The sequence below is a fragment of the Embiotoca jacksoni genome, unplaced genomic scaffold (assembly GCF_022577435.1).
Source record: "Embiotoca jacksoni isolate LCO1_2020_lvr unplaced genomic scaffold, fEmbJac1.0.p SCAF_20, whole genome shotgun sequence".
NCBI lineage: Eukaryota > Metazoa > Chordata > Actinopteri > Embiotocidae > Embiotoca > Embiotoca jacksoni.
This window is the reverse complement of record NW_027185341.1, coordinates 455,250-478,581: the sequence shown is the minus strand read 5'-3', so window position 1 is coordinate 478,581 and position 23,332 is coordinate 455,250. Positions and strand designations below refer to the sequence as shown.

Genomic DNA, 23,332 nt, shown 5'->3' with positions numbered 1-23,332 from the left:
GTGCCGTATCATTAGAGCTGCAAAGCACACCTGAACATCCCCCCCCTCTCAGATTATACAACAAAACACATGCACAACCATCACTTATGTAAGCCACATTACTCGCACCTTTTAACAGAGGATGCAGCCCGTGATGCTCAGAGGAGGGGGATGTGGGGGGGGGGGGGGGGGGGGGGGGGGAGGGGGAGGGAGGGTTGAACTCACTCACTGTAATACAGACCAAGGTGGTGCAAATGAGACTGGCTTTGAAATGCAAATTGCTCATTGTGCGTCGGCTCAGAGCAGAAAATACACAGTCAATGTTTCATGCATAACACATGATCCCGTTTCACAAAGACAATCCGGATATGCCAAAATGTTATTTTTATTTTATTGAAATGACAGGTGGCTGGTTTTTAAACGACATCTTGTGAATTTCAACAATTATTCCGTTACAAGGATAATGGCAAAGTAGTTAGTACAGGAGATACTCAGTTCAAGGCAAAAACTAAAAGTCAGCAGGCAAAACAATTCCACAAAAATAAGAAATGACACATTATGTGAACCAAGTGCCCTCTACTGGCAGCACAACATACACACCAGCAAAGGGCACCATGGAAGAAAATGTAAACAAAATATCTAGAAACAATGTCACGATTACATTTCTGCAGCCATACACGTATAATTATAGATTGTTTGCAAGATAAACCCAGGGAAACATGGACCACCAGTTTCCACAGCAGCACTCACAAAAGGCACATGATCCGTCTTTAGACTTCGGCTTTTCAGCACTGAGTGGAAGGCAACATCGTCTGTAAATGTTGAACCATGATTGGAAAAGTTACAAGCTGATTTGCATAGACTTGCAAGCAGAAGTTAAATTTTAGACACGATAAAGAAAAGACCAGATGCCTTTTTGCACATACACATTTCTTACATTAAAAAATGATCTGAAATTTTTTTTTTTTTTATCAAGCATCAAATGCGCCTCACACAGCTTCGCAAATACTTACACAGTTGAAATGTTTGGTAATGAGGTCAACTCTGACTCACGGAAATAATGTCTTTATAAAGCAATGTTCTAAATAACTCCTCATATATATAGTATATATAAGATAAATGACACACTGGCCTCATTAATTTAGTTTTTACTTTGTGGAACTAATTACAAACCGTCGTAGACTTTAGGGGTTTATCAAACATTTGAATATTATTCTATGTTATAGATTTGCTGTAGTTATTACAGTAATATAGCTCTAATTAAATTTTACACATACTTTTTGCTTGCTTGGACTTCAGCTTTCACCAAAGAAAATAAAAAGGATATACTTCATCTTTTAAAATCAACTACAGTATTTACTATATTAGCAGAAATCATGTCAATATAGAGAATACAAAATAATATGGATTTACTGCATGCACCGGCGGTGATATAAGGTCCTATAACAATGCTTCAGTGTGGACATATATAATGTCCTCATGAGAGGTTATCTCCTTCTTTTTAGTCGCTACCGCCGCACAGCTTCAGCAGCAGCTTCTTGTAGTCGCCAGAGGTATCGCCCTGAGAAACACATAAAAATGTATCACATAAAAAAGAAAAACAGAGACTGAACTTTAGCAAAGTCACATGGTGGTTAGAGGGACTTACTGAGATGTGAGTGTACAGTGATTTTCCGTAGGTCTTCAAATACTCCTGTCTGATGTCCAACATATCAACCTCAGAGCGGGACACCATGATGCGGATGAGGGTTGTGTCCTTGGTCCCGGCTCCCTGTCAACACATCACAAATGTGACACCTCAGTCACGTCTTCTGCCTCCACAGCATCAGGGCAAGAGTCGAGTGCCTTGTGGTAATTACAATGAAATGTGATGGTAAACAACAGCAGTACCTGCATGGCCTTGTGGAGCCTTTCTGCAAAGTAGGCGGGGGTGTTCTTGATGCATTTCACTAGACAACAGGAGCAGAGATTGATGTTAGTCAGAGTAACCAAATGATTCAAGGAAACCAGACGAATGCTGCAATTTAGTTTTAATAATGAAATACAACAGATGTGGTAAAGACAATAAAAAAAAAAAAAAAAGACTATCATACATATTTGCATCATGTGGCTGTTTCTGCTAAACAGGTTAGGTAATTTGCACAATTTGTTGTTGTTTTTTGTTTGTTTGTAGCATAGAAATTACAACTTCCACCATTTTTTGTTTGTGCACAAATTCACTCCAACTACATTTTCCTCATCAAAACATCTCTACATTTAGAATATAAAATGAATTTGAATGAATCACAAACTCTCGATATAAATATTCTGTTAAATTTCTGTAATTCTTGTAGGTGTGGCTTATTTGTAATAACTTAAATTCATTGCATTATTACAACCAAACAAATGACATATGCACATCTATACAACAGTTCATGGTTCATGGCCTGTGGGTGGCGCTACAGTAAACAGATGCGTTAAAATGTCCATAACTTTGGTTTGTGTTTATTCTAATAATAATTAAAAAAAAAAAAAAACTTAACATGATAGTCTGTCAATATTTAATCAATTTTAGGATATTTGAGACTCTTAGGAAACCCTTGCAAAACAAACTCAAACAATTACTTAAATATATACTCAAAGCTTCAGCATGTGTTTGAAAAGCCACTTCAGTTTGGTTGAGTTTGGGAAAGGAGAACCAAAAAAGACGTACCCACAGCCACCATGCCAGACTCCACATTGCCAGACATTTCCCTGCAGATACTCTTCACAATGTCCCTCCCACACATCTGCTGGTACTCCTGGAAGACTAATGAAGACAAGAATCACAGACAAGATGGTTACAATCCCAATATTAAAAAAAACCCCATAAAAAAGCTTATGTAAAAAAATAAAATAAAAAAACCCCCACAAGTTTCCAGTTTTAATACTGGGAAAACAAAGCAGATGTCTTCAAGGGATGGAGGAGAACAAAATAAACTTGTGGAATTGCAACGAGTTTTTTGATTACCCACCAGCCTGAAGGTGAGGCTTGCTGCGGGCACACAGGATGGCATTAAACTGAGACTCATCAGTTCCCACTTTATTTTCCCCAGCAGCATACAGTTTCTGAGGATGGAAGGACGGAGGAAGATGATCAGGTTTTCCTATCACTTTCGAAGAATGTTACAACTCTGAAAGAACTTTAAACACAGTACCTGAGCATCCTGTTTGGCCATTGAGATATCAACAGTCGGCCTTTCATCACGATTTCCCTGGATGGAATGATAGAAAGAGACGTGGTGTTAACACTAAAATAACATTATGTGGGCAGAGTACAGAGGCAGAGTCAAAACTTGACTTTACTTTCGATGAGTGAATATCATTTTTTGTGAGAGCTCACTGAAATGCAGAATCTACCTGACTGAGAGACACCAGGAGTCTCCGGAAGTGACCAGAGGTGTCGCTGGTGATGGCGTCCTCAAGGCTCTTTCCATACTCTGAAAGGAAGGCGGGGATTTTTTTAGGAAAATATATTAATTTGCATAATATTTGCATTTTGTTCAGACAACATGTTTTAAAAATCCGTCTTCCAAGTGTAAGTCAAAAGGTAGTTTCAATGCCTAAAAACAAATGACAACATTTCCACATGCTTTAACCTGTTATCACGTTTAAAAAAAACAAAAGGACAAGTTGTAAAATAATAGGCAACATTTTTAAGTTATGGTTCCACTGTTATTTTTGTGTGCCTTTTTTCCATATTAACCTGATTTCAAAAACACACCAGACATTAAAATATGCCAACTTGGTCTCCGCAAAATTACAATGGTAATTTCTTTTTTTTTTTTTTTTTAAGTTTTCAGATATTTTAACACACCAGACAACTAATTGATTAAAAGAGGAAATAAATGGTAGACTAACCAATATTTAAAATAGTCACAAGTTGCAGCCCAACATTGTTCAGTTTGTGTAGTCGGTATCTCAAATGATACACGACTTATACAGTTCTCTTTATTTTTGAGGGCGTTCAATTTTATTCAAATTATAGAGAGAGAGAGAGAGAGAGAGAGAGAGAGAGAGCAAATTAAAAGTTGAAATGTCAAGATCAGAACTCACCGGCTTTGTAGATCCTGGCGATTTCAATAATTTCTGCATTGGACCGGGATGACAAAAATCTCAATGAGACAAGCTTCATCAGTTCCAGCACCCTGAAAAACAAAACAAAAGAAAAGAAAAGAAAAAAAAAAGCTTTAAGCTTGCTTTCTAAAACACATGAACCTTCACGGGTTCTCAGTTTTGTCTGGCATTCATTTGCCCATATTTCCCTTACATGGCAAGTGATACACTGCGGTTTGGGAAACATAACCAAAATTGAAGCTTTTGCTGAGACAACATGAGCTTCAAACCTTTATAGCCTCTCTGAGTTCAGACGCATCAAAGTACGATGGGCTCTTCACCATGGCCAGAACCAGTTTCTCAAAGTTTCCAGTGAGCTCAGACTTCAGATCATGGGCTAAATCCTAAGAGGAAAAACAAAAAGAGAGCAACTGAGATATAACTGCCACATGGCCGGCAATGAAAAGCCATTTCAACTGTAGAAAACAAAAAAGGCCTATTTGATAAACGTACCTTCCCATAAGTGGTTTTGTAGGCTGCTACCATTGGAACCCTCTGCTTGCTCGTGCGACTTCCCAGAAGTTCAACAATGGCATTTTTCATCAGTGCCTGTTTAAGATATTCTGTTTTTAAAATCAATTTATGATGTGTAAAAAGGGAATGGGCATATGAACTGCTAACGGATGTGGAATGACAAGACGATGTGTTCAGCACACTCGGATGATATTTACTGACCAAAACCCTTCATGGCCTTTCGAAGAACTTCAACATCCCTCAGTGGATCAGCGCCTGGAAAATCTTTGATAGAACCCCTGTACCCTTTCTGTAAATAATAATAATAAAAAAAAAGATATGAAAGTATTAAAAGATAAAATACCATGGAGTTACAACGGTGTTTTTAGCCATGTGTGCGTTGTTCCGTCATCTAAGGGAAATCCTAGTATGAAGACGAGTGTAGTGTATCTTACAGGAATGGCAGGTGCCTGTGGGTTGGATGGAGCTCCACTTCCATATACAGGCATCGAGGGGTTAGTCGCAGGGGCTCCGGGGTAACTTGGCATGGCTTGGCCTGGGGCGGGGCCCCCTGGGTATCCCTGCTGAGCTCCTCCGGGCTGCAAACAAAGGACAGCTGTGAGAGCTAAGTGGCACACTTCATATAGAACAAATAGGGTTCAAATAGAGCTGGTGAAGATTACGCGATTTAAGCAAGCAGGAGATTTGGCCTAAGTTGGTCCATATGTTATTAATGAGTTGGCACTTCAGAGGTAAAGAGTGAGACAATAATTTATTTACCGCTCCAAAGCCACCTGGTGCTGCACCCCAGCCTCCACCTGCACAAAAAATATTGACATAACACTTGAGATACAAATGATATAAAGAACAAATCTCTCTTTTCATGTTACACATGTAATCGGTTGCATTTATATATTTGTTTGTTGTATTCCTTGCAGCCTTACTTGATGGTGGCATGGAGGGATAGCCTCCGGCTCCTTGCTGTGGAGGGTATCCGCCTGCCTGAGGAGGGAAGCCTCCAGCTGGGGCAGGGTACCCCACCGGCCTGGGCAGGGTAGCCCCCTGCTGCTGAAGGGTAACCTCCCGCTGCTGGAGGGTAGCCGCCCGCTGCTTGAGGGTAGCCGCCCGCTGCTGGAGGGTAGCCGCCAGCCTGAGGTGGGTATCCGCCTGCCTGTGGGGGGTAGCCACCTGCTTGGGGTGGGTAGCCGCCTGCTTGGGGTGGGTAGCCGCCTGCTTGCGGTGGGTAGCCGCCTGCTTGGGGTGGGTAGCCGCCTGCTTGGGATGGGTAGCCCCCTGCTTGGGGTGGGTATCCACCAGACTGAGGAGGGTATCCTGGGTAGCTCATCTTCAGAATCTGAAGGTGATATGTTGTGGACTGTGACTGTGGTGTATATTTCATCATCATACTGCCCTTTTTTAACAAATTAACTTTTTAGGACTTCAAGAACTTGTACTTTTGTCTGCGAAATTTATTATCTGAGTTTCTTATACATTATCCTGAATGAGCTCATCAAATCTAATACAGAGCCAAAGACAAAAAAAAAATTCCACAAACAACGAGAAACTGTTTGATCTTGTCTCACCACTTCCATTTGCCTATTTTCCTATCATATGATCATTATGGAAGAGTTTATTCATTATTTTTCTTCCCCTTTCTCCAGGAGGACAGGAAACCACCAGGGCGGTCATTGAATAATGCAAAACATGAAGAGCTTCCAAATTTTGTTCAGTTACCAATTTTTGATGACATCATTTATTGAAAGATCTGTTGTTTGAATTACAGAACTATTTAGGTTCCACTGTGTCATCCAATAACTAACTAAAACACTGATTACAGCTGCAGGCCCATCACGTGTAATGAGTCACAATATAGCAGACTGTGAATTCGCTCTGTTTACATGCACACAAGAAACAAGGGACTGAGGCTTTTTGTAAAAGCACAGGGAGACTTTCATGTTCTGTGGGACAGGTTCTGCAGTAAGAGAGAGCACAGTGTTTCCATACAGGGCAATGCATCTGAACTCTACAAATAATCCACTGATTGATTGTGTAAACACAATTTACTAGGAGTTATTTACAACCAAACAAAAGGCAGTTTAACTAATTAGAGTTACTAATTCTAGTTATAGTAAGAGTTTAAATATAATTACTCTGAATTCAAAAACAGACCAAGAATGAGAACGCATTGGGTTATAAAGACATAAATATAGTACAGTAAAGTTGCAATATGTACAATTTCTAACTCCACCCCGTCTCGTAATACCACCCCGGCAAGAGGTGATAGTGGGTCAGTGTAGTGTCCAGTCTGCCCTCAGTCCAAAATGAGAGGAAGAACGAAGCAGCATATTCTAACCTCTTGCTGGAATACATGAAACAGTGAACACAACAGTGGCTGAAACTCTTGGTAAAACCAACGCAAAACAAGAGCTAACCATGGTGTTGCTTTCCACCACTGGAGAAGGCTGATGACAGTTGCATATACTAATTGATTTAAAAAATATATATATATTTCAATAACAGTTGGAATATTGGAGAAACCATGTCCCATCCCTAATTCCTTGCGAGACCGGTAGATAAACAGCTGTTAATGCTGACGATATGCACTGCTTGCTTATAAAAAGGTAAATATTTGTACAATGTTACCGACAGAATAGCTGCATGTGACAAGCTCAAATAGCTCGTCATCTAGCCATCTACCAAAATTGAGGCAATTTTATGCAGCAAACAAATTAGGCGTACTGACTGCTCAGTTCAAAACAGATCGTTAGATGCAGCTCGTGATAACACAAACAGTACCAACAAAATCCTCCAATCGGAATCAATACATAGCGACCGCAAAGTGGTAGTACAAGAAGGAACCGAATTCGTGCATATTGCACCATTAAAAGGGAACTTCCTTAAACGCTTTGACTCTCCCTGTCTCTCAAACTGATGAGGCTTTTAAGTGTTATCGTAAACACCATCATTTCCACAGCAGGTGACCCTTGAAAGACGAGAAATGGGTGGAAATCAGATTATTTTTCTATCTGCCAGCACACACGCACACACACACAAAAGAAAAACAAACATCCCTAGAGAGATTAACCAACTGTCTTTACTTTTTTTTTTTTTTTAACAGAAACGTAAACCTACGTTTACACCTCTTTGGTTAAGACTGCGACGAAGCGCACTAAAAAAGCAGCTGATCTGACAGAGCATCACAGGCCTGTGATTTTTTTTTTTTTTTTTTTCAACTCAGCGCTAAGCTTTCACGGTACTATCACAGTTATGGACAATAATAAAGATTGGATCGCGTATAAAGTCCACATACTAAAACAAAAGTCGGATGTGACATTGACACTCCTTTTATGTCAAAACGCTGAAACGGACCCTAAACGTTGCACAATACCTATCGCACGGAGTTTAGCATTTTAGCACCCAGCTAAAAACACAGAGGGGAAAAAAAAAAAAAAAAAAAAAAGATGACCATAAGTTAGATCCATACTTTTAGGGGGTATAAGAGAGCCGCGGTTACATAGTAAACCAAACGTCCGTCCCTGCTGATGCGACGTTGCCGTTCAACAGCCCAACGCCGACAGTGTTGTGTAGCCAGGCGTGGCTAATTTACCACATTCCACAGTCACCAAAAATAAGCTTAACACGGGCTGTATTTAAGTACTTCAGTCGGACTTCCCCGACTACGCAGTAATATTAACTATTTATTTTTATTTTATTTTATTTTTTTCTTTTCCGACATTACGTTGCAAAAGTAAAGATTAGAGTAACTTACTTATCAGATGCGGACGTGAGATTCAGGAAGAGGGAAGCGGAGTGAGCAGCAGGACGGAGGTGGGTGGGTCCTCAGCATTGTTTCCGTCCTGCTGCGGCAGCAGTAATAACCTCTGCTCGGGGAAGCTGCCCGCTGACTCGTCGGACTGTGTTGGACCCTTAACACTTTGGGGAACGCCGCAACAGTTTCTCTTTAATCTAATAAACAACTAGATTTGTTGCCGGTGGTGATGTAACAAATAGCTTTATTCATTGTGTGGGGGGGGGGGGGGGGGACTGGCATTCCCTCCCCCCCCCCCCCCCCCCCCCCCCACAATATACGCTAGAAAAAGAATTGCATGCAAAAGCATTGTTCTGCATGAAATAGTCTTATTTCCATTACGTAGAATCAGAATCTGATTTATAACCGAGTAAGTTTTCTTGATGTATATATTGTATATATACATACATATATACATACATACATATATATATATATTGTGTGCATAACAATCAAAAACTAAAATAAGTAAGACTAAAAAGTGAGAAAATTGCAACTTCCACATGACACAGATGGTTGATAAATAGGATTTTTCTGATTTCTTTGAATCAGACGATAATACTTCTTTCAAAACAAAAACAAAAAGGTGACTCCTATTGGGTGGGAAAGCCTGAGGCCTATCAGTTATAACATAACTTTATTTTGGTGCCAAAGTTCTCCCAGAAATAACGATAGCAGATGAGCGACAGTCAATCACACAATAAAATGAACCTCCAGCTGAGCCGTATAATAACCACCACTGTATACAAATTTAAAATGTGTTAACATACGTCTGTTCAAAAATGAAAGGATTATTACATTACCCCTTTAAAACACTAGATGGCAGCAGTCGAGTTGTGGTCAAGACTAACACTAGGGGCCACATGTGGTCTGTTGATCTAATGGCCTTGTAATCTAATCAGTTTACCCTAAAACCTGATTGTCAAGTGAAGGCTTGGATGGTTTTTGCTCAGTCTGATTTAGCACCAAGTGTGGAATTTCAAAAACCTTTTTATTATATGTTTTGTTATTTTTATTTTTTTGTTAGTGTCTAAGATGCCTCTTGAGTCTAATAAGGGAAAAATAGTTCCTCCATTCCTTATCCCCACTGCAATCAAAACATCATGGCTTAAAATCCTGATGTTTTGATTGCAGTGCTGAGATGTATTATTGAGGTAATTATATTACCATATCGTAGGCCTACATTCCTTTACCTGTTATTTGCAATACAATCATAAAAAACAGAACGGAAACCAACATTATAAGTAGTAGCCTATAATAAACAAAACAACAACAAAAATACAAAAAAGGAAGGAACTGGGTTCTAATTCTAAATTAAAACAAGTTTCAATTGAATTAATTAATTGCATTTAAGTGCTTTTTATCTATAGTTCTAGGTTATACAACGGCAAAGTGGGGTCTTTCTATATGGCAGCTACCGTGGCTAAACATGTCAAGAAAAAGTCAACAGAAAGATGCAGTCTCATGTTGGACCTCCTATTGGCTGTGACGCAACCCAGAGTCCTGGCCAGAGCGCTGTTTCACTCCTCCAACTGGCATTCAGGCGTTTGCGTCCCAAGCTTCCACTGTGCCCTCCCCTGCGACTGTTGTCCCGTTAGTGGGGTCCTCACAGGGCTCCCCAGGTGAGCACGAGGATCACACCCATTCAGCCGGAGCAGGGGGATGACTGAAAGAAGTTGGGTGATTCAGAAAAACCGGCGGTTCTGACGGTGCTGTTCCAAGAGGCGCAGTCCTCAAACAACAATATGATGTCTGCTATAGAGACTGGCGGGTATCAACCCGCACAGCTGCTCAGCTGGGTCTATATGTCTTTGCAAGACGCACCGAGCAGCGTTTTCGATGGGTTTAAATCCGAGTCGGACACTTCTCCTCAGGGCACGAACAACTCCAAGCGCAGCGCAGCTGATCTGAGCTCCAACTGTCTCAACAACTTCTTCCATCTGAGCAGTGAGGTATGTCCATGTGATGCTACGCTGTCACAACTCTAACCATGAACACTTTGCATGGTAGTTTACAGTACCCGTGTTTGGATGAAACTTTCATTGAAAAAAAAAAAAAAAAAAAAAAAAAATCTGTCCTCACATATATTATTTTTGTGGCCTATACAGTAAACCTCACCTGCATGCCTGCATTGGGTCGCACTGTGGTGAGTGGGTAGTATATGAATATGTGTTTTGTACGCCCATATAGTGCCTGAGTGTGTTCAGACTGTTCTGGTGTCAGTGTGCAGCTGGAGGAGGAATGGCAGGTTGAGAAAGACCTCTCACAAGTTTGAAAAATGTTGGAGCTCACCCTGACTGGCCTCTGCGTGGCCAGAGGAGTATGTACTGTTAACTCAGTGGGGAATTTAATTTAATGCTGACCCATTGAGGAAAAGCAGCAAAACAATTATTTATTTTTATTTACATTCACATCTAAAATTCTCCAACCATCATATATTAACTTTGAAAGAACTTTTTGACTTTAAAGTTCCGATGAATTCAAATTATAAACTGTATCTTTACACATGCCAGATATGTGGTGGTTTGATGTCTCATGCAGAAGATTCCCCCTCTGCAATGTGCATCACAAATAGTTTTTTGTGATACCCTCGGAGTAAACAGACAGTGTCTGCAGGCTGTTCTTCATGTTTGCCCTGCGGTGCCATAGCACCCGTCTCCTCCAGATGCACAATGATGCTGATTATGTCGTGCCAGTATAGGACGAGTTGTAAGAATGCATGACAAAGGCATTTTGTTCTAACAAGGAAATGGACACTATTGGTTCTCACAGTAAACACAGTAAAGACTGCACATCTGCAGGAATCAAATAACGTTGGCTACTGTTAGAGGGACAAACAGGAGAATCAATCAGGGTGATGGACTGACACACCAAGTGAAATGCTCTTTCATTGTAGAGTCACAACAATAAACTTCTGTGTTTTAGTGAAATCAGACATACTTTTGTGCACAGCTCAAAAGATAATAGATTTAGCTATTAGTATGAACACAAATTGAAAATCCATCAACAACAATTTAAACATTGATGAAGTTATTGAGTAAGCAGAAATGCCAAACATTTACTACTGCCAATTGTAAATATGTTTGTGTTTCTTTCCATTACATCACTGGAAATGAATATCTCTTGGTTTTGGATTGTTTGTCGGGCACAACATGCTATTTTAGGACATCACCTTGTCCTTTGAGAAATCATCTTAGGCATTATTTTTCAGATATTTTGTAAACCACATAAACAGATAAGGGATTCACCAACAGCTAATGAAAATGATTTCTTAGCTACAGCCTTACTTTAGTGTATGAAGGTCTCCACTGTATATTTTAACCTTTACATCCTCACAGCTCCATTGCCGGTGATTTATCATCTTTGCCTACAATTTTCTCACACAGGCATTGAACAACAATTTCTACAAGAGGTCCTCGCCTTACGGGTCCCTCAACAATATCGTGGACGGCCTGAGCTCACTGGCGGACCATTTCTCAGACCTCTCTCTGTCCCCCGAGACACGCAAACCCAGCAAAAGGCCACCGCCCAACTACCTGTGCCACCTTTGCTTCAACAAAGGACACTACATCAAAGACTGCCCTCAGGTGAGCCAGTCAGTGACGCTCTGCATCAGTCAGGAACAGATCCACAACAGCCTAAGCTGAAACAGCTGTGCAGTGTGGGGGCCATTTGAGCTGTCTATCAAATGCATGAAAATAATTCAGAGAACGCACGAAGTGCTGCCTGATGAAGAGAAATTCATAAAAGTGAATGAGGTGACATATTCCATGAGATTTGATCAGAATCTCAGATCTAATCCACACATCCCTCACATCCCTGATTTTGTTAAAGTGAATTTAAACTCTGGGTTACAATATTATGTTTGGATAATTTTTTTCAGCGTGAAATAGATTCCTCAGCACATATTTGGATTAGATGTACCACCGCAGGCTGGTAATGAGCAGCAGATGCCAGATTGGATCTCAGAGCTGGCCATAATGAAAGATGATAGGTTTCTCTGTGGAACTAGGCACGACCTCTACTCCAAACATGAAAGAAATATTACCACTGCTTTATGTGCAGCTGTGGTTCCCCATTGATCATGTTCAGAGGGAAATGCCTGACATTTGTTAGGTGTAATGGAAATAATTAAATGACTGATGGACAGGATGTGTCCAAGAAGCAAACTAGCAAAAAGTAGAAATTCAAATAACTGGTAAACTTTTAGTGGTCAATTACATATAGAAGTGTATAAAGTAAGATTGTTTCCTGTTTTGCTGATTCCCTCACGCGAAAGCTGCAAAATCCTCAGATAAAATCCACCGATTCGAACACTGGGGGAATCTAACGATTTCTAATGAAGAGTCAGACGGCAAAGTTAGACATAGTTTTCTCGAGAGTCACATCTCATAATTCTGCAGTAGCTTTTAAAACAATTGTGGGTTCAATAGATTAGTTAACCGGCTACAATAGCCTATTTCAAACGTTTTATTTGCAACACACCAGTCTTGGCACGTGTTGAAATCCTGCTGTGTGAGGTTGCTGATGAGAAAGCTGATACCATTTTACATCCGTACTGCAAATACATAGCTGGAGCCAGCTATGTAGCTATGTTAGCTTATCTCAGCATGAAGACTGGAAATGTGAAGACAGCTAGTCAGGCTCTGTCAAAAGGCCCACAGCTCATAATCGTTGGCTTTATATTTACATTTCTGCAAGTACTAAACCAAAAATATATCATTTGTAAGATTTAGAGGTTCTTTTTGGAGGATTGTTACTTTTGGACGGAGATACCAGCTGTTTCCCTCCTTTATGCTAAACTAAGTTTACTTACTGCTGGTTCCAACTAGTCTACATATTTACTGTATATCAGAGTGATACAAAAGTTCTGATGTGACTCTCGGTGGCTAAACAAATAAGCACATTTCCCTAACGATTCTTTTCACTCAAAAACAGAAATGTCAGTTTATTCTTAAGACCTTGCTCCACATTTTGATCGCTCTCCCCTCTATTCTTGTCTCTGAAACCTCATCGCCCCCATCACTGCTGACACTCAGGAGATTGGCGCAGTTCAGCACAGAACGCAGACTGTGTAGGAATGTAAGGAATGTGGAGAAAATATTCTGCAGTGAGCTCGGCAATTGCGGCGCAAAGAAGCCGTGACTATTGATTTATCAAAATCAGAAATATATCCCCGATCCAGACGTGCAAACGTAAGCGCTCAACTGGTTTCCAAATTTACAACCAACACACTGACACTTACACCAATGAGTCAAAACACTGCCTAATATGCTTTTGGCGGTATCCTGCAAAGGTATGGACTCTGAAGGTATCCAGCATCAAGACATTCACAGCTTTTCCTTCAGGTCTTATATGTTAGGATTTGGATCAGAGTTTTCCAGCACATCCTCCAACACTTTGGGGTGGCCAATTTTCTTTTGTCCCTCCTTGGGACGACAGTCGGTAGATAGTCATCACTACTGACCTTAGCCCCCCCCACAAGCCTCACGCTTTCTGATATGCTCCAACCTTGTCTCCTGGCCGCAAGACTTAGTCGCTCAGGTTTACACCTGCACGTTTCTCCTGCAACAAACGAAAAACATACTGTCCGCTTAATGTTGAATGTTAAATATGTCCCACACGTAGACATGGGCCTTTGTTATGAGGTAATCAATGTCATTTACTTCTTCTTAGATCGATCATAATGTTTCTGCTCATCAGTGTGTTCTGATTATTGGCTTTGAGGTTGAGTCTCGACCTCACTAGACAGCACAATGAAAACCAAGACACCACAAGACATCCCTGAATCATTACTTTTTACATGTTTCTTTCAAGTGAGAAATACATCAAGTAAAGCATTGCAAAATGAATTATCAAAGGGCTGTTTTTTATGACAGTGATATAGCCGCTCTTATTACCAGCGATCAGTTTCCTTGGACTGCTCGTTGCAGTCTTTCATAGCTGACTGCTTTGCACTGGAGCTGCAGTGGACAGGAATCAAAGAATGTCACGGCTCAGTAAGATGAGAGAAGAAGCACACAGGAAGCGGGTTTGCAGGGCCTTTAACGGTCTTTCTCTGGGAGGAATGAGGCCCGGGTCAACTCCACAAGTCTGTTTCTTTGATAAAGAAACACATGGTACTGAAGAAAGAGGCCTGAGGTGATGACAAATAATTAAAAAAGGGAAAACCACAGTCTATGAATTTGGGTTGCAGTCCTTCTCAAAGATATAAGATATACTATATATGCTTTACTCAGCATATCAGCGGTGGAGACACAGTGGAGAGTTGGGTTACTTGTTTCACGAGGAGTTTAAGAGATATTTATGATTCTTCTTTGCAGCCACGCCCTTTAAAATGTGCAAAATCTGGAAGCCATTTCTGCGGCTGGCTCTCAGCCGCTCTTGCTCTGCTTTAGAAAGATGATGTCAGATTTTATCACGTGTTGCTAACATTTCAGACCCAAAACGATGATTATGGAGCTGTCGTCATGACAAAAGGTCTCTTCAGTTGAAGCTGAGATGAGCGTTCTTCTGAAGCTGTAACTAATGAACAAACTGCTTTTTGTTCTTGTTGGCTGGAATCTGAGGCATTTTCAGCTGGAGACGGCTGAAATTCAGACTTTTGAAGTCTGACTATATGCTGGAGAGCAGAAAAATTACTTCATGTCCAACTTGCATTTTAAATAGGGCTGTTAAACTGTCAATCCTCTGTCCTTAGGGTTGCCTCCATTTTCAGCCAAATGCGTCATACGTTTTTTTTGTTACCTTTCATTCCTTAACCCCAGGGTCACAACATTTTAATGACCCTTCGCCAATTAAGTAGCCGAACCCGGTTACTGTAAAGAGAATATGCAAGTGACAGAGTGCTGACAGTAAGTCAGTGTACGGTGGGAAGGGCTTCGGATAAATAAGGAGAGCATTGTTTCTGCCGAGCGGCCGTGGAGCCAAAGGTCAGGAAGTCAGGCTGTATTGTTCGCACAGCTCTGCTTGGCTGGAGTCATCTCCGTCTCTCGCTCTCTCTGTCTGTGCAGAGAAGCAGCTATTGGACTCTCATTCAAAGAGTCACTGAGCAGCTGCCTGGAGACGACTGCATCCACAACGTGTTTTTGGAAACAGTGGGCAGCACAGGAAGTGGCTGTATGTCTTTATGGTTACAGTTTAATCAAGTTTGAATGGAGGGGAAAAGTCTGATCTGATAATTACTTTGGACAGGGGAACCTTTGATAGCTGCAGGGATTACGAGAGGAATTCCTTGATTTATATTTGAAAGTAAACACATTTATTTTTAGTTCCAAGCTGCTGAAGTTATGACCAGCATTCGTCCTGTGAGCCAAGTTCCTTAACCTGTACTGTTACCCAGCGCTAAAGTTTTCCAAATGTTGTATCTGCAGTTATTTTTTTGAATGCATTCAAACGACAGAAATCAAAGTATCAATAATGATCTTGAGAGTTGTTGATAGGCAGATGTTGTTACTTTTGAACCAAGACAGGCTGCCTGTCTTCTGTTTTTCAGTCTTTGCGTTAAACTAAGCTAGCCAGTTAACCTTCTCATTTTAATCTCGGCAAGAAACTATTTCCCCAAGACATTAAACTTCTCCTTGAGCATAAAGTAAAATTCCACAATATTCTGTACTTTGGATAATTTTAGTTTTTCGTCATTGTGTACTTTGCTCAACATTTTTGGAAATATTTGTTGTTGAGAAGATTGAAGCCAATCATATTAGTCCTGTAAACATGAAGATACAGCAATGAAAAGGTTTGCTTAGCAGATTGATCTTTGTCACACTGACTGAATAGAAACGGTGATTTTTAATTGTGCCAATATTTGCTTGATATCAGCAAACAGACACATCAGTGCAATCCTATTTTTGGACATCATTTTAGAGATGTCATTTGTTTGGCTTGTTATGGATGTTTGATCTCACAGTTTAGAAGGTTTTTAAGGTGACAATCAGGTTAAATAGTGATAATAGTATCAGCATTGTTCTGGGTTCTACACTGTACCTCCATTGAGGTGGAATAGTAAAGTTCACAGCTGAATGTGTAACTGGACAATCTCATGCAACACTGTGTGACTACTGTTGCTTTGTTCCTTTTGTTTTCACTGCTGATAGCTGTCTTATCTCTCCACAATTTGCTGTCTGTTACTTTTGGCCGAAACATCTGCTGAGGAGGATGAGGAAGATATAGGAAACCCTGGAATGTGGGGTAGAAAGACTCCCTCTTATAACCAGTGTCTGTCATCTGCTCGAAGCTCATGAACATATAGGAGAAAAAAAAGCAGTAGAGCTCATCTTTTGTGTGGTTGCATATTTTAAACATGAAATCACTTTTGTTTTGCAGGTGAGTTTAGATTTAGATGACAGTTTTTCCAGTTTAAATGACATAAATGGAGGGAAAGAGAAATGATTATGACTATCGAGTTTGTCTGTTTGTCTCTTAGTATACTTTAATCCCATTTTAAATTATATATTGTTTGTACTGCACCAAACCTACCAACTGCAGCAGTCATAAGATGTTACCTTCTTGAATCTCCAATGTTTCCAACTAAGCTGTGAATATTTAGCAGTGGCACCTCTTGTTTGTCTGCCAGCCCACCTGTCCCTGTCATTCACTCTTTGTGTAACATAATACCAGTTTACAGCTGCTGTATATGTCGTCAACTTGACTGGAGCTCAGTTCAGAGTCTGACCAAGTAGAGTTTGTATCGGTAGATTAGCCTCCTCTTATGAAAACCGTGCTGTGTGTGAAATAAATGCACAGAAGCGTAATGTCAGTGCAAGTGTGTGTGGCAGTGACTCTCATGCTCTCAACAATGGGCTAATGGGTTAAAAATCTGGAGAGCCATGGAAGAAAATATAAAACTAATCGTCTGCTCTTTGGCCTCCAGTTGTTTGGATCTAATCATCTATTTAGGATAAACGGAAAGTTAATCCAGGCTGTATTTCACATGTACAAGATTTGCAGAAAGGCTGCGTAGAAGGATTACAGCTTTGTGCTGTATCTGTGTAAAGGAGTCATTTGATATCTTGATGTTTCGTTAAGTGGAGCATTTGGCCCTGGTTCGTTCTGGAAAAGAGGAAACAGCATTGTGTAAGACATTAGTTAGCTTCCACTGGCAACTGCTCTCTCTTTATTAATGTGGTGAAGCTGGTCGAGAAACTTCATCTACATTTAAACCTGTGTCAAAGACAGAAATGCTGAGTTCAGCACCTGAGAGTAGCTGTCTTAGATTCATATACAGTAATTGAAACTCAACTAAAGCAACAGTGTGTCTGTCAAAGCAATCCTTTAAATATCCAGTAGTATAATGTAACAAATACATAGTTACATACTGTAAGTACAAACTGTTATTCTCAGCTTGTTGATTTTTTTAGCGATACGAGGTTTTACAAGACAGGGATGCCACAAACATACGATGATCTTACAGAATATCGTGCATTACTGTCGATTAAAGAATTTAAAGCAGTGAAATTTAGCACAGGCTTAAATAACAACAGCACTGTAATGTTATATTATCACTCCTAAAATCTGAAGATGATCATTAAAGTGAAATCCAATCCAATCTGATGTCTGTAAATAGCTTGTTTTGTCTGATAAACACTCCAAAAGCAAAGGATATTTATTTTACAACGATAGAAAAAAGAGAAAAGCAGTAAATTCTCACATTTAAGAAGCTGTAATCACCGAATTCCAGTTTCAATTAAGCACAGATTCATTTAACTTCTCTCTAGCTGCAGTAACAACTGCCCTTGTAATAAATCTAGAATTTCTACTGCTCTCTCTTTAAGAAAAATCGAAATTCATTCATTTGTTGTTTTAAACCCTCCTGGAGATAATTGATTTCACAAGATGGTAAAAGTGAACACTTAACTTTGTGTAGGAGTCTTTAAAACATAAGAGACCTATTGCTGTGGATTTCAGTCCGGGCATTAATGTGTTGTTTTGCTTTGGTAACAGCTGGGCTTCTCCGTAATGCTGTGGGGGTTGGATACAAATTAAACTCAGCGAGGGAGAGAGAGCGCTGTGGGTTTGTTAGTGTGGAGTAATTGACCACATGGTATCCAGTAGGCTTGGCGTTACTGTTTTCTCCAGTCTTTTGGGGGTATGGGAATGGGGGGAGAGAGCGAATGAGGGAGAGAGAAAGGAAGGGAGGGTGGGGGGGGATTTGGAGAAGTCCATTGTTTATCCTGATGGTTTCCAGATGAGGCAGCCACCTCCTGGGCCTCTCTCACCAGGCCACAAGGATCTGGGCCAGGCTTATCTGCTGCAGCTTTCCATTCTGGTTTTACATGGCTCTGTGGCTGGTTTAAGTTACACAACATAAGTTATGGTTGCTGGATGGGATATGTTGTAATGCACATAACAAATACATTTAGTACCTGTTCATCTTAAAGCAAAACAGTTTCTCACACTTAGTTTTAGGCCGCAGAGATCTTCAATTAAACATAAGAAATTTGTTTCGGGAAAATGTTTGTGCTTTTTTTCTTTTTGACGAAGAAAGTGGGGTCAAATGGAAATTGTACTCATAAAACAGCCTTTTACCTTATGCAAAATATCATGCCATCGTGTCCTTAGCAATGCTAGGAACATGTTGGTCCAGACTGAAATATCTCCAATGGTCAGACATGATTTTTCTGCCCATTCTCATTCCCAAGGTGTCAAATAGGACATTTTTGACAAAGCCGTTGACGTCAGAGAGATACGCACAAGGTTAACATTGGTGTCGGCACCAAGACCACACAGGACAATGAAGAAGGTCATGAGACAAAGTAGACGGAATGACTTTAACCAGGGAGACCAGTGTTCGACTTCATGACACAGCAAACGTCAACATGGATTTCGTTTAAATGATTTACATAAGTTACCGGCGTAACGGAACGTATTTAACTCACTTAGTATATGTAAAGCAATTTATGTGAAGTACACAATGTTACTTACGTAAAATGACTCATTAGCCTTTGCTGATCTTTGTGTTTAGCGCTAACTAGCAAATGCTGACATTCTAAAACACTATAATCTAAGATGGTGAACAAGGTCCATGTCAGTACTCTACATTGGCATTTTAGCATTAAAGCACCGCTGTGTGCACATAGAGCCTTAGAGAGACACTAGCGCAGCTATAGACGTTTCAGTTTTGGCTGCGAGTGTCTTGGTATTATGATCATATCATGGTTGCAATTGAAAAGTGACACTTCAGTTTTCAAGTTTCACAGGTCACTGTTTTCATCATGTTTACGAGTGCTCCGATTAATATTGGAAAAAAAAATACTCTTATTAATGGTTATTCAGTACCATAATGTGGGGAAACTGCCAAGACGTGTCATCTACTGTGTACAGATGGCTCGATGATGGATTTGTGCATTTCCTGCCTTCACTCAGTCTTTCCTGCTTTCAGTAAGAGTGTCCATTCGCTGTCAGGTCAGAAGTTTGATTTTCATTTGTTGGTTGTCAGTGTGACGTCTTTGATGGGACCGGTGGAAACTCTCGGAGTGTGCCGTGCCCTTTGCTGCCCTGCGGGCTCCAGACTTTTAGGTAGTGTTTGTTTTGCTTGTTCTGAGGAGTGAAAGCTGTTTCCTCCCTCAGGAAGATGATGAGCTGTCTGCTCTCCCTGCAGGCGCTGGAGAAAGAGGGCTTCCATCAAAAGGGACCTCCCACAGTGCCTCACTGTGGCTAAGTGATGCAAACACAGGCCTCAAAATGCCTCGCAGTGGTCTTAACAGTTAGAGACTTGGCTGTTTGAACGTCAAACATGTTTTGTTAGACAGATGTAGTCCTGGAAATCAATAAGGTGATCTTTTCAGAAGTTCTGAACCTGACATATGTTCCTGCTGTGAAAGTAAAACAATGATTGACGTGAACTCCTCCGGTGGTGCAGATTCCGTCTTATTTTGAACTTGCCCTACTTTTCAGCCAAGGTTCTTCTAATTCAAACCAGTCTTGTCGAGATGATTTTCTTGTGATGGGTTTAGGATTTTGTCATGTTACACAAGTGTAGAGTTCATCTGGGTTTTATTTCCTCCCTGCAAAGATCTTTGCCTCCTGATTGGTGGGTTATGGCCAGCTGGGAGAGATGACAGAGAGCCTGAGGTATTTGTCCTATAGCGGTGGGGCCTCTCCCATTGGTCCCCCCACAGGCGGGGCCTCCTTTATGGTTCCCTGGGATCACAGCTGGAGGGAGGGAGTCATTTATAATGGGAAAGCTGAGACGACTCCTTTTCTGTCCAAAAAAATAAATTACACTAAAAAAATTACAACATATTCCAACGTCTTTGGAATAAACTTTTGCAACTTTTCTATTTGCTTCCATTGTACGACCAATCCAAAGCTCTCCGCCATCCTTCTACAACTAGTTTAGATAAGAAAGATCTCTTGTCATTTTAGGCCCACTTCTCCAGTATCGTAAATCAAGCATCTAAACTTGTGCTGACAAACCATAAATAATCATCTCATTCTGGAGACAAAACTACTCCATAAACTCAACTCTCTTGACCACCAACAGGGCTGCTATCACTTCCCGTTCTAATCACACAGAGCTTCGAGTTGGCTGCCGCCCAAAGAAACCAAATGGGTCAGTCCATTCTCCCCCAGTTAAAAGTGGTGAGAGGCAAAACGCATGCAAAGCTGTCGAGGTTTACATATGAAGTCATTCATGTGCAAGCTGTCTGCTATATTTCTTTTCAGGCCCGACCCAAAGGTGAAGGCCTGACCCCGTATCAGGGAAAGAAAAGGTGCTTCGGCGAATACAAATGCCCTAAATGCAAGAGGAAGTGGATGAGCGGGAACTCCTGGGCCAACATGGGACAAGAATGTATCAAGTGCCACATCAACGTTTACCCTCACAAGCAGGTAACGGCACATCTGAACAGAGGGGAACTAGGATGGCTTCTTTGGGGCCCTCAGCAGCTAACAGTGAACACTATGGGAGTTGGAAATGGGCCCCGCCCTGTTTTCAGCCAGTCAAATCCTAATAACTAAGAAAACTAATTAATGTTTTCATCCTCGAGCTTAGGAACAACTTTCTGCCAGGTAAACTACAGGACGTAAACAGGTCATTAAAACCCTTAAATTCCCTGTGACTAGGACGTGATATAATCAGTTGTACCAAAACGCTCTCTCTGTGTCGCTAATTCTCTTGCTCCTTGTTCCAGAGACCTCTGGAGAAACCGGACGGCTTGGACGTGTCGGACCAGAGCAAGGAGCATCCACAACACCTGTGTGAAAAATGCAAAGTCCTCGGCTACTACTGCCGTCGGGTGCAATAACACACTCCGCGTGCCTTACGTACTCCTCCAAAGTGTTATCCAAAAGGGACAGCTATATCTTAGTTACTAAAACACATAATAGTTATTGTACTGTGACGCATCTAATAGTTTATTCTCATGAAATACCCTCTGTGACACTGTGACTCTCAGTAGAAGAGGCTCTTTGTGGTGGAGAGGAGTGCTTTTACATTTGCTGGGTTCCTGTAAGTTCCTCAGTTTTCATCACGTGAATGTTCATTTGAAGTCTTAACTATGAACCAAGAATCTTACCAACTGTGAATTAAGAAACTTTCGCTCCGTGTCCGTCTTCACTCGTGTCCAACATGTTGGAGCGAAGAGTTTCCAGATGAAGATTCTCTCTTACATGTTTGTATATTTCAGAAATAACTTAAATGAAATGATGTTTTTTCTGTATAAAATATGCAAGTCTTTACTAAAGAAGGTTATGCAGTATTAATGTGCATTATTTTCTGTATTATCAGTACTGGTGGGTACATCCTTTTTGAATATATTTTGAAGCCATACTGTGTTTTGTTGAATATTACAATTTGTGAAGGAATATATTAGCCAACTAACACGTAGTCTTTATATACTGTGCGCTACAATTTGTTGTGAAAACACATCAGGTAGTTTAGTCATTCCAAAGTTTTTTTTTTGTTAAACTGCAAACCAATACAACAATTTGTAAGTAAAGTGAATAAATTACAGCAGTTATATTTTGGCACACGGTGCTACAAAAGGACACACCAAAGTGCTTTTTATGGGCCATACTGTCTCATATGAGACATGACAAAACACAATGACACAAAAATCTGAATGTAACAAGGATCATGAAGGGTTATGGAGAAGGTTGCATGAGAGTGTTGATTTTAAGGAGATTTTTTTTCCCACAGGAGTTGTGATCGTAAATGAACATGAAACAGAAATACCCTCCGACTTCTGTTTGAGAAGTGTGAAATGCCATTTAATGTGCCTTAATTTGAGTAACCCATGAGATGGATCCCTTTCTCTTAAAAATGTTTTTTGCATTAAAATGTATTTTAAAATGTTGTTTAGCATTTCTGAGTTTGTCTCAACTAACAATGTAAGCACAAAAAAAACAACAACAAAAAAAAAATCGTGGTTTTTGCCATCATCCACGTGGCAGTATAGATTTAGGGGCTGGGAAAGTCCCCTTAGTCTGCATTGCTGACAACTCACAATATCACGGTCTCTCTTCAACATTTACGAATCCAGATGTTACATTTGTATCTCCCCCTAATAGAAAACAAATGAATCTTTATGGTCTCTCAAAATTGTTGCGCCTTTGGGAAAACTTACTTACAGAAAAGCGAAATCAGATTTGGCCTGTAATATACCACCACTGAAAACTGACCACTGCAAAATGACCCAACCCCCCCAAAAGATGCATTTTCCCTGTTCGAAAGCAATTAGACCCGACACCGTGGATTTGAACTCTTCTGTATGGACTTCGGCAAAATAAATGCTCAATGGAATAAGATCATTAGTCAATTGAAGCTGATGAGGAAAGCAGAAGGAGGCGGGAAGAATGTCCAAACACTGATCTCATTCCTCAGGTGGTGATAAAAGATTTTACCAATGGAGACACAAATCTACGACTCACAGCCACTTCTTTAAGCGCAAACTCATCTTGTTGGGGATTTTGTAATGCTTTGACATCCGAGTTCATAAAAAAAACTGGCAAGGACAA

General features: G+C 40.6%; 1 protein-coding gene and 1 pseudogene across 2 annotated transcripts; one reads left to right on the top strand and one right to left on the bottom strand.

The window, feature by feature from the left end:
* Positions 1-346: 346 nt before the first annotated feature.
* LOC138201882 (annexin A4-like) lies at positions 347-8,441 on the bottom strand (annotated as a pseudogene).
* A 1,498-nt stretch (positions 8,442-9,939) lies between these two features.
* Positions 9,940-22,665, top strand: LOC138201880 (zinc finger CCHC domain-containing protein 24-like). Of its 2 annotated transcripts, XM_069155408.1 has the most exons (4): positions 9,940-10,326; positions 11,761-11,961; positions 21,041-21,205; positions 21,508-22,665. In XM_069155408.1, exons 1-4 carry the CDS (start codon positions 10,120-10,122, stop codon positions 21,619-21,621), a joined length of 687 nt encoding a protein of 228 aa, XP_069011509.1. In that variant the 5' UTR covers positions 9,940-10,119; the 3' UTR covers positions 21,622-22,665. The 2 variants fall into 2 exon arrangements, with proteins under 2 accessions (XP_069011509.1, XP_069011508.1); XM_069155407.1 differs by lacking the exon at positions 21,508-22,665 and having other exon boundaries at positions 21,041-21,501.
* Positions 22,666-23,332: the final 667 nt, after the last annotated feature.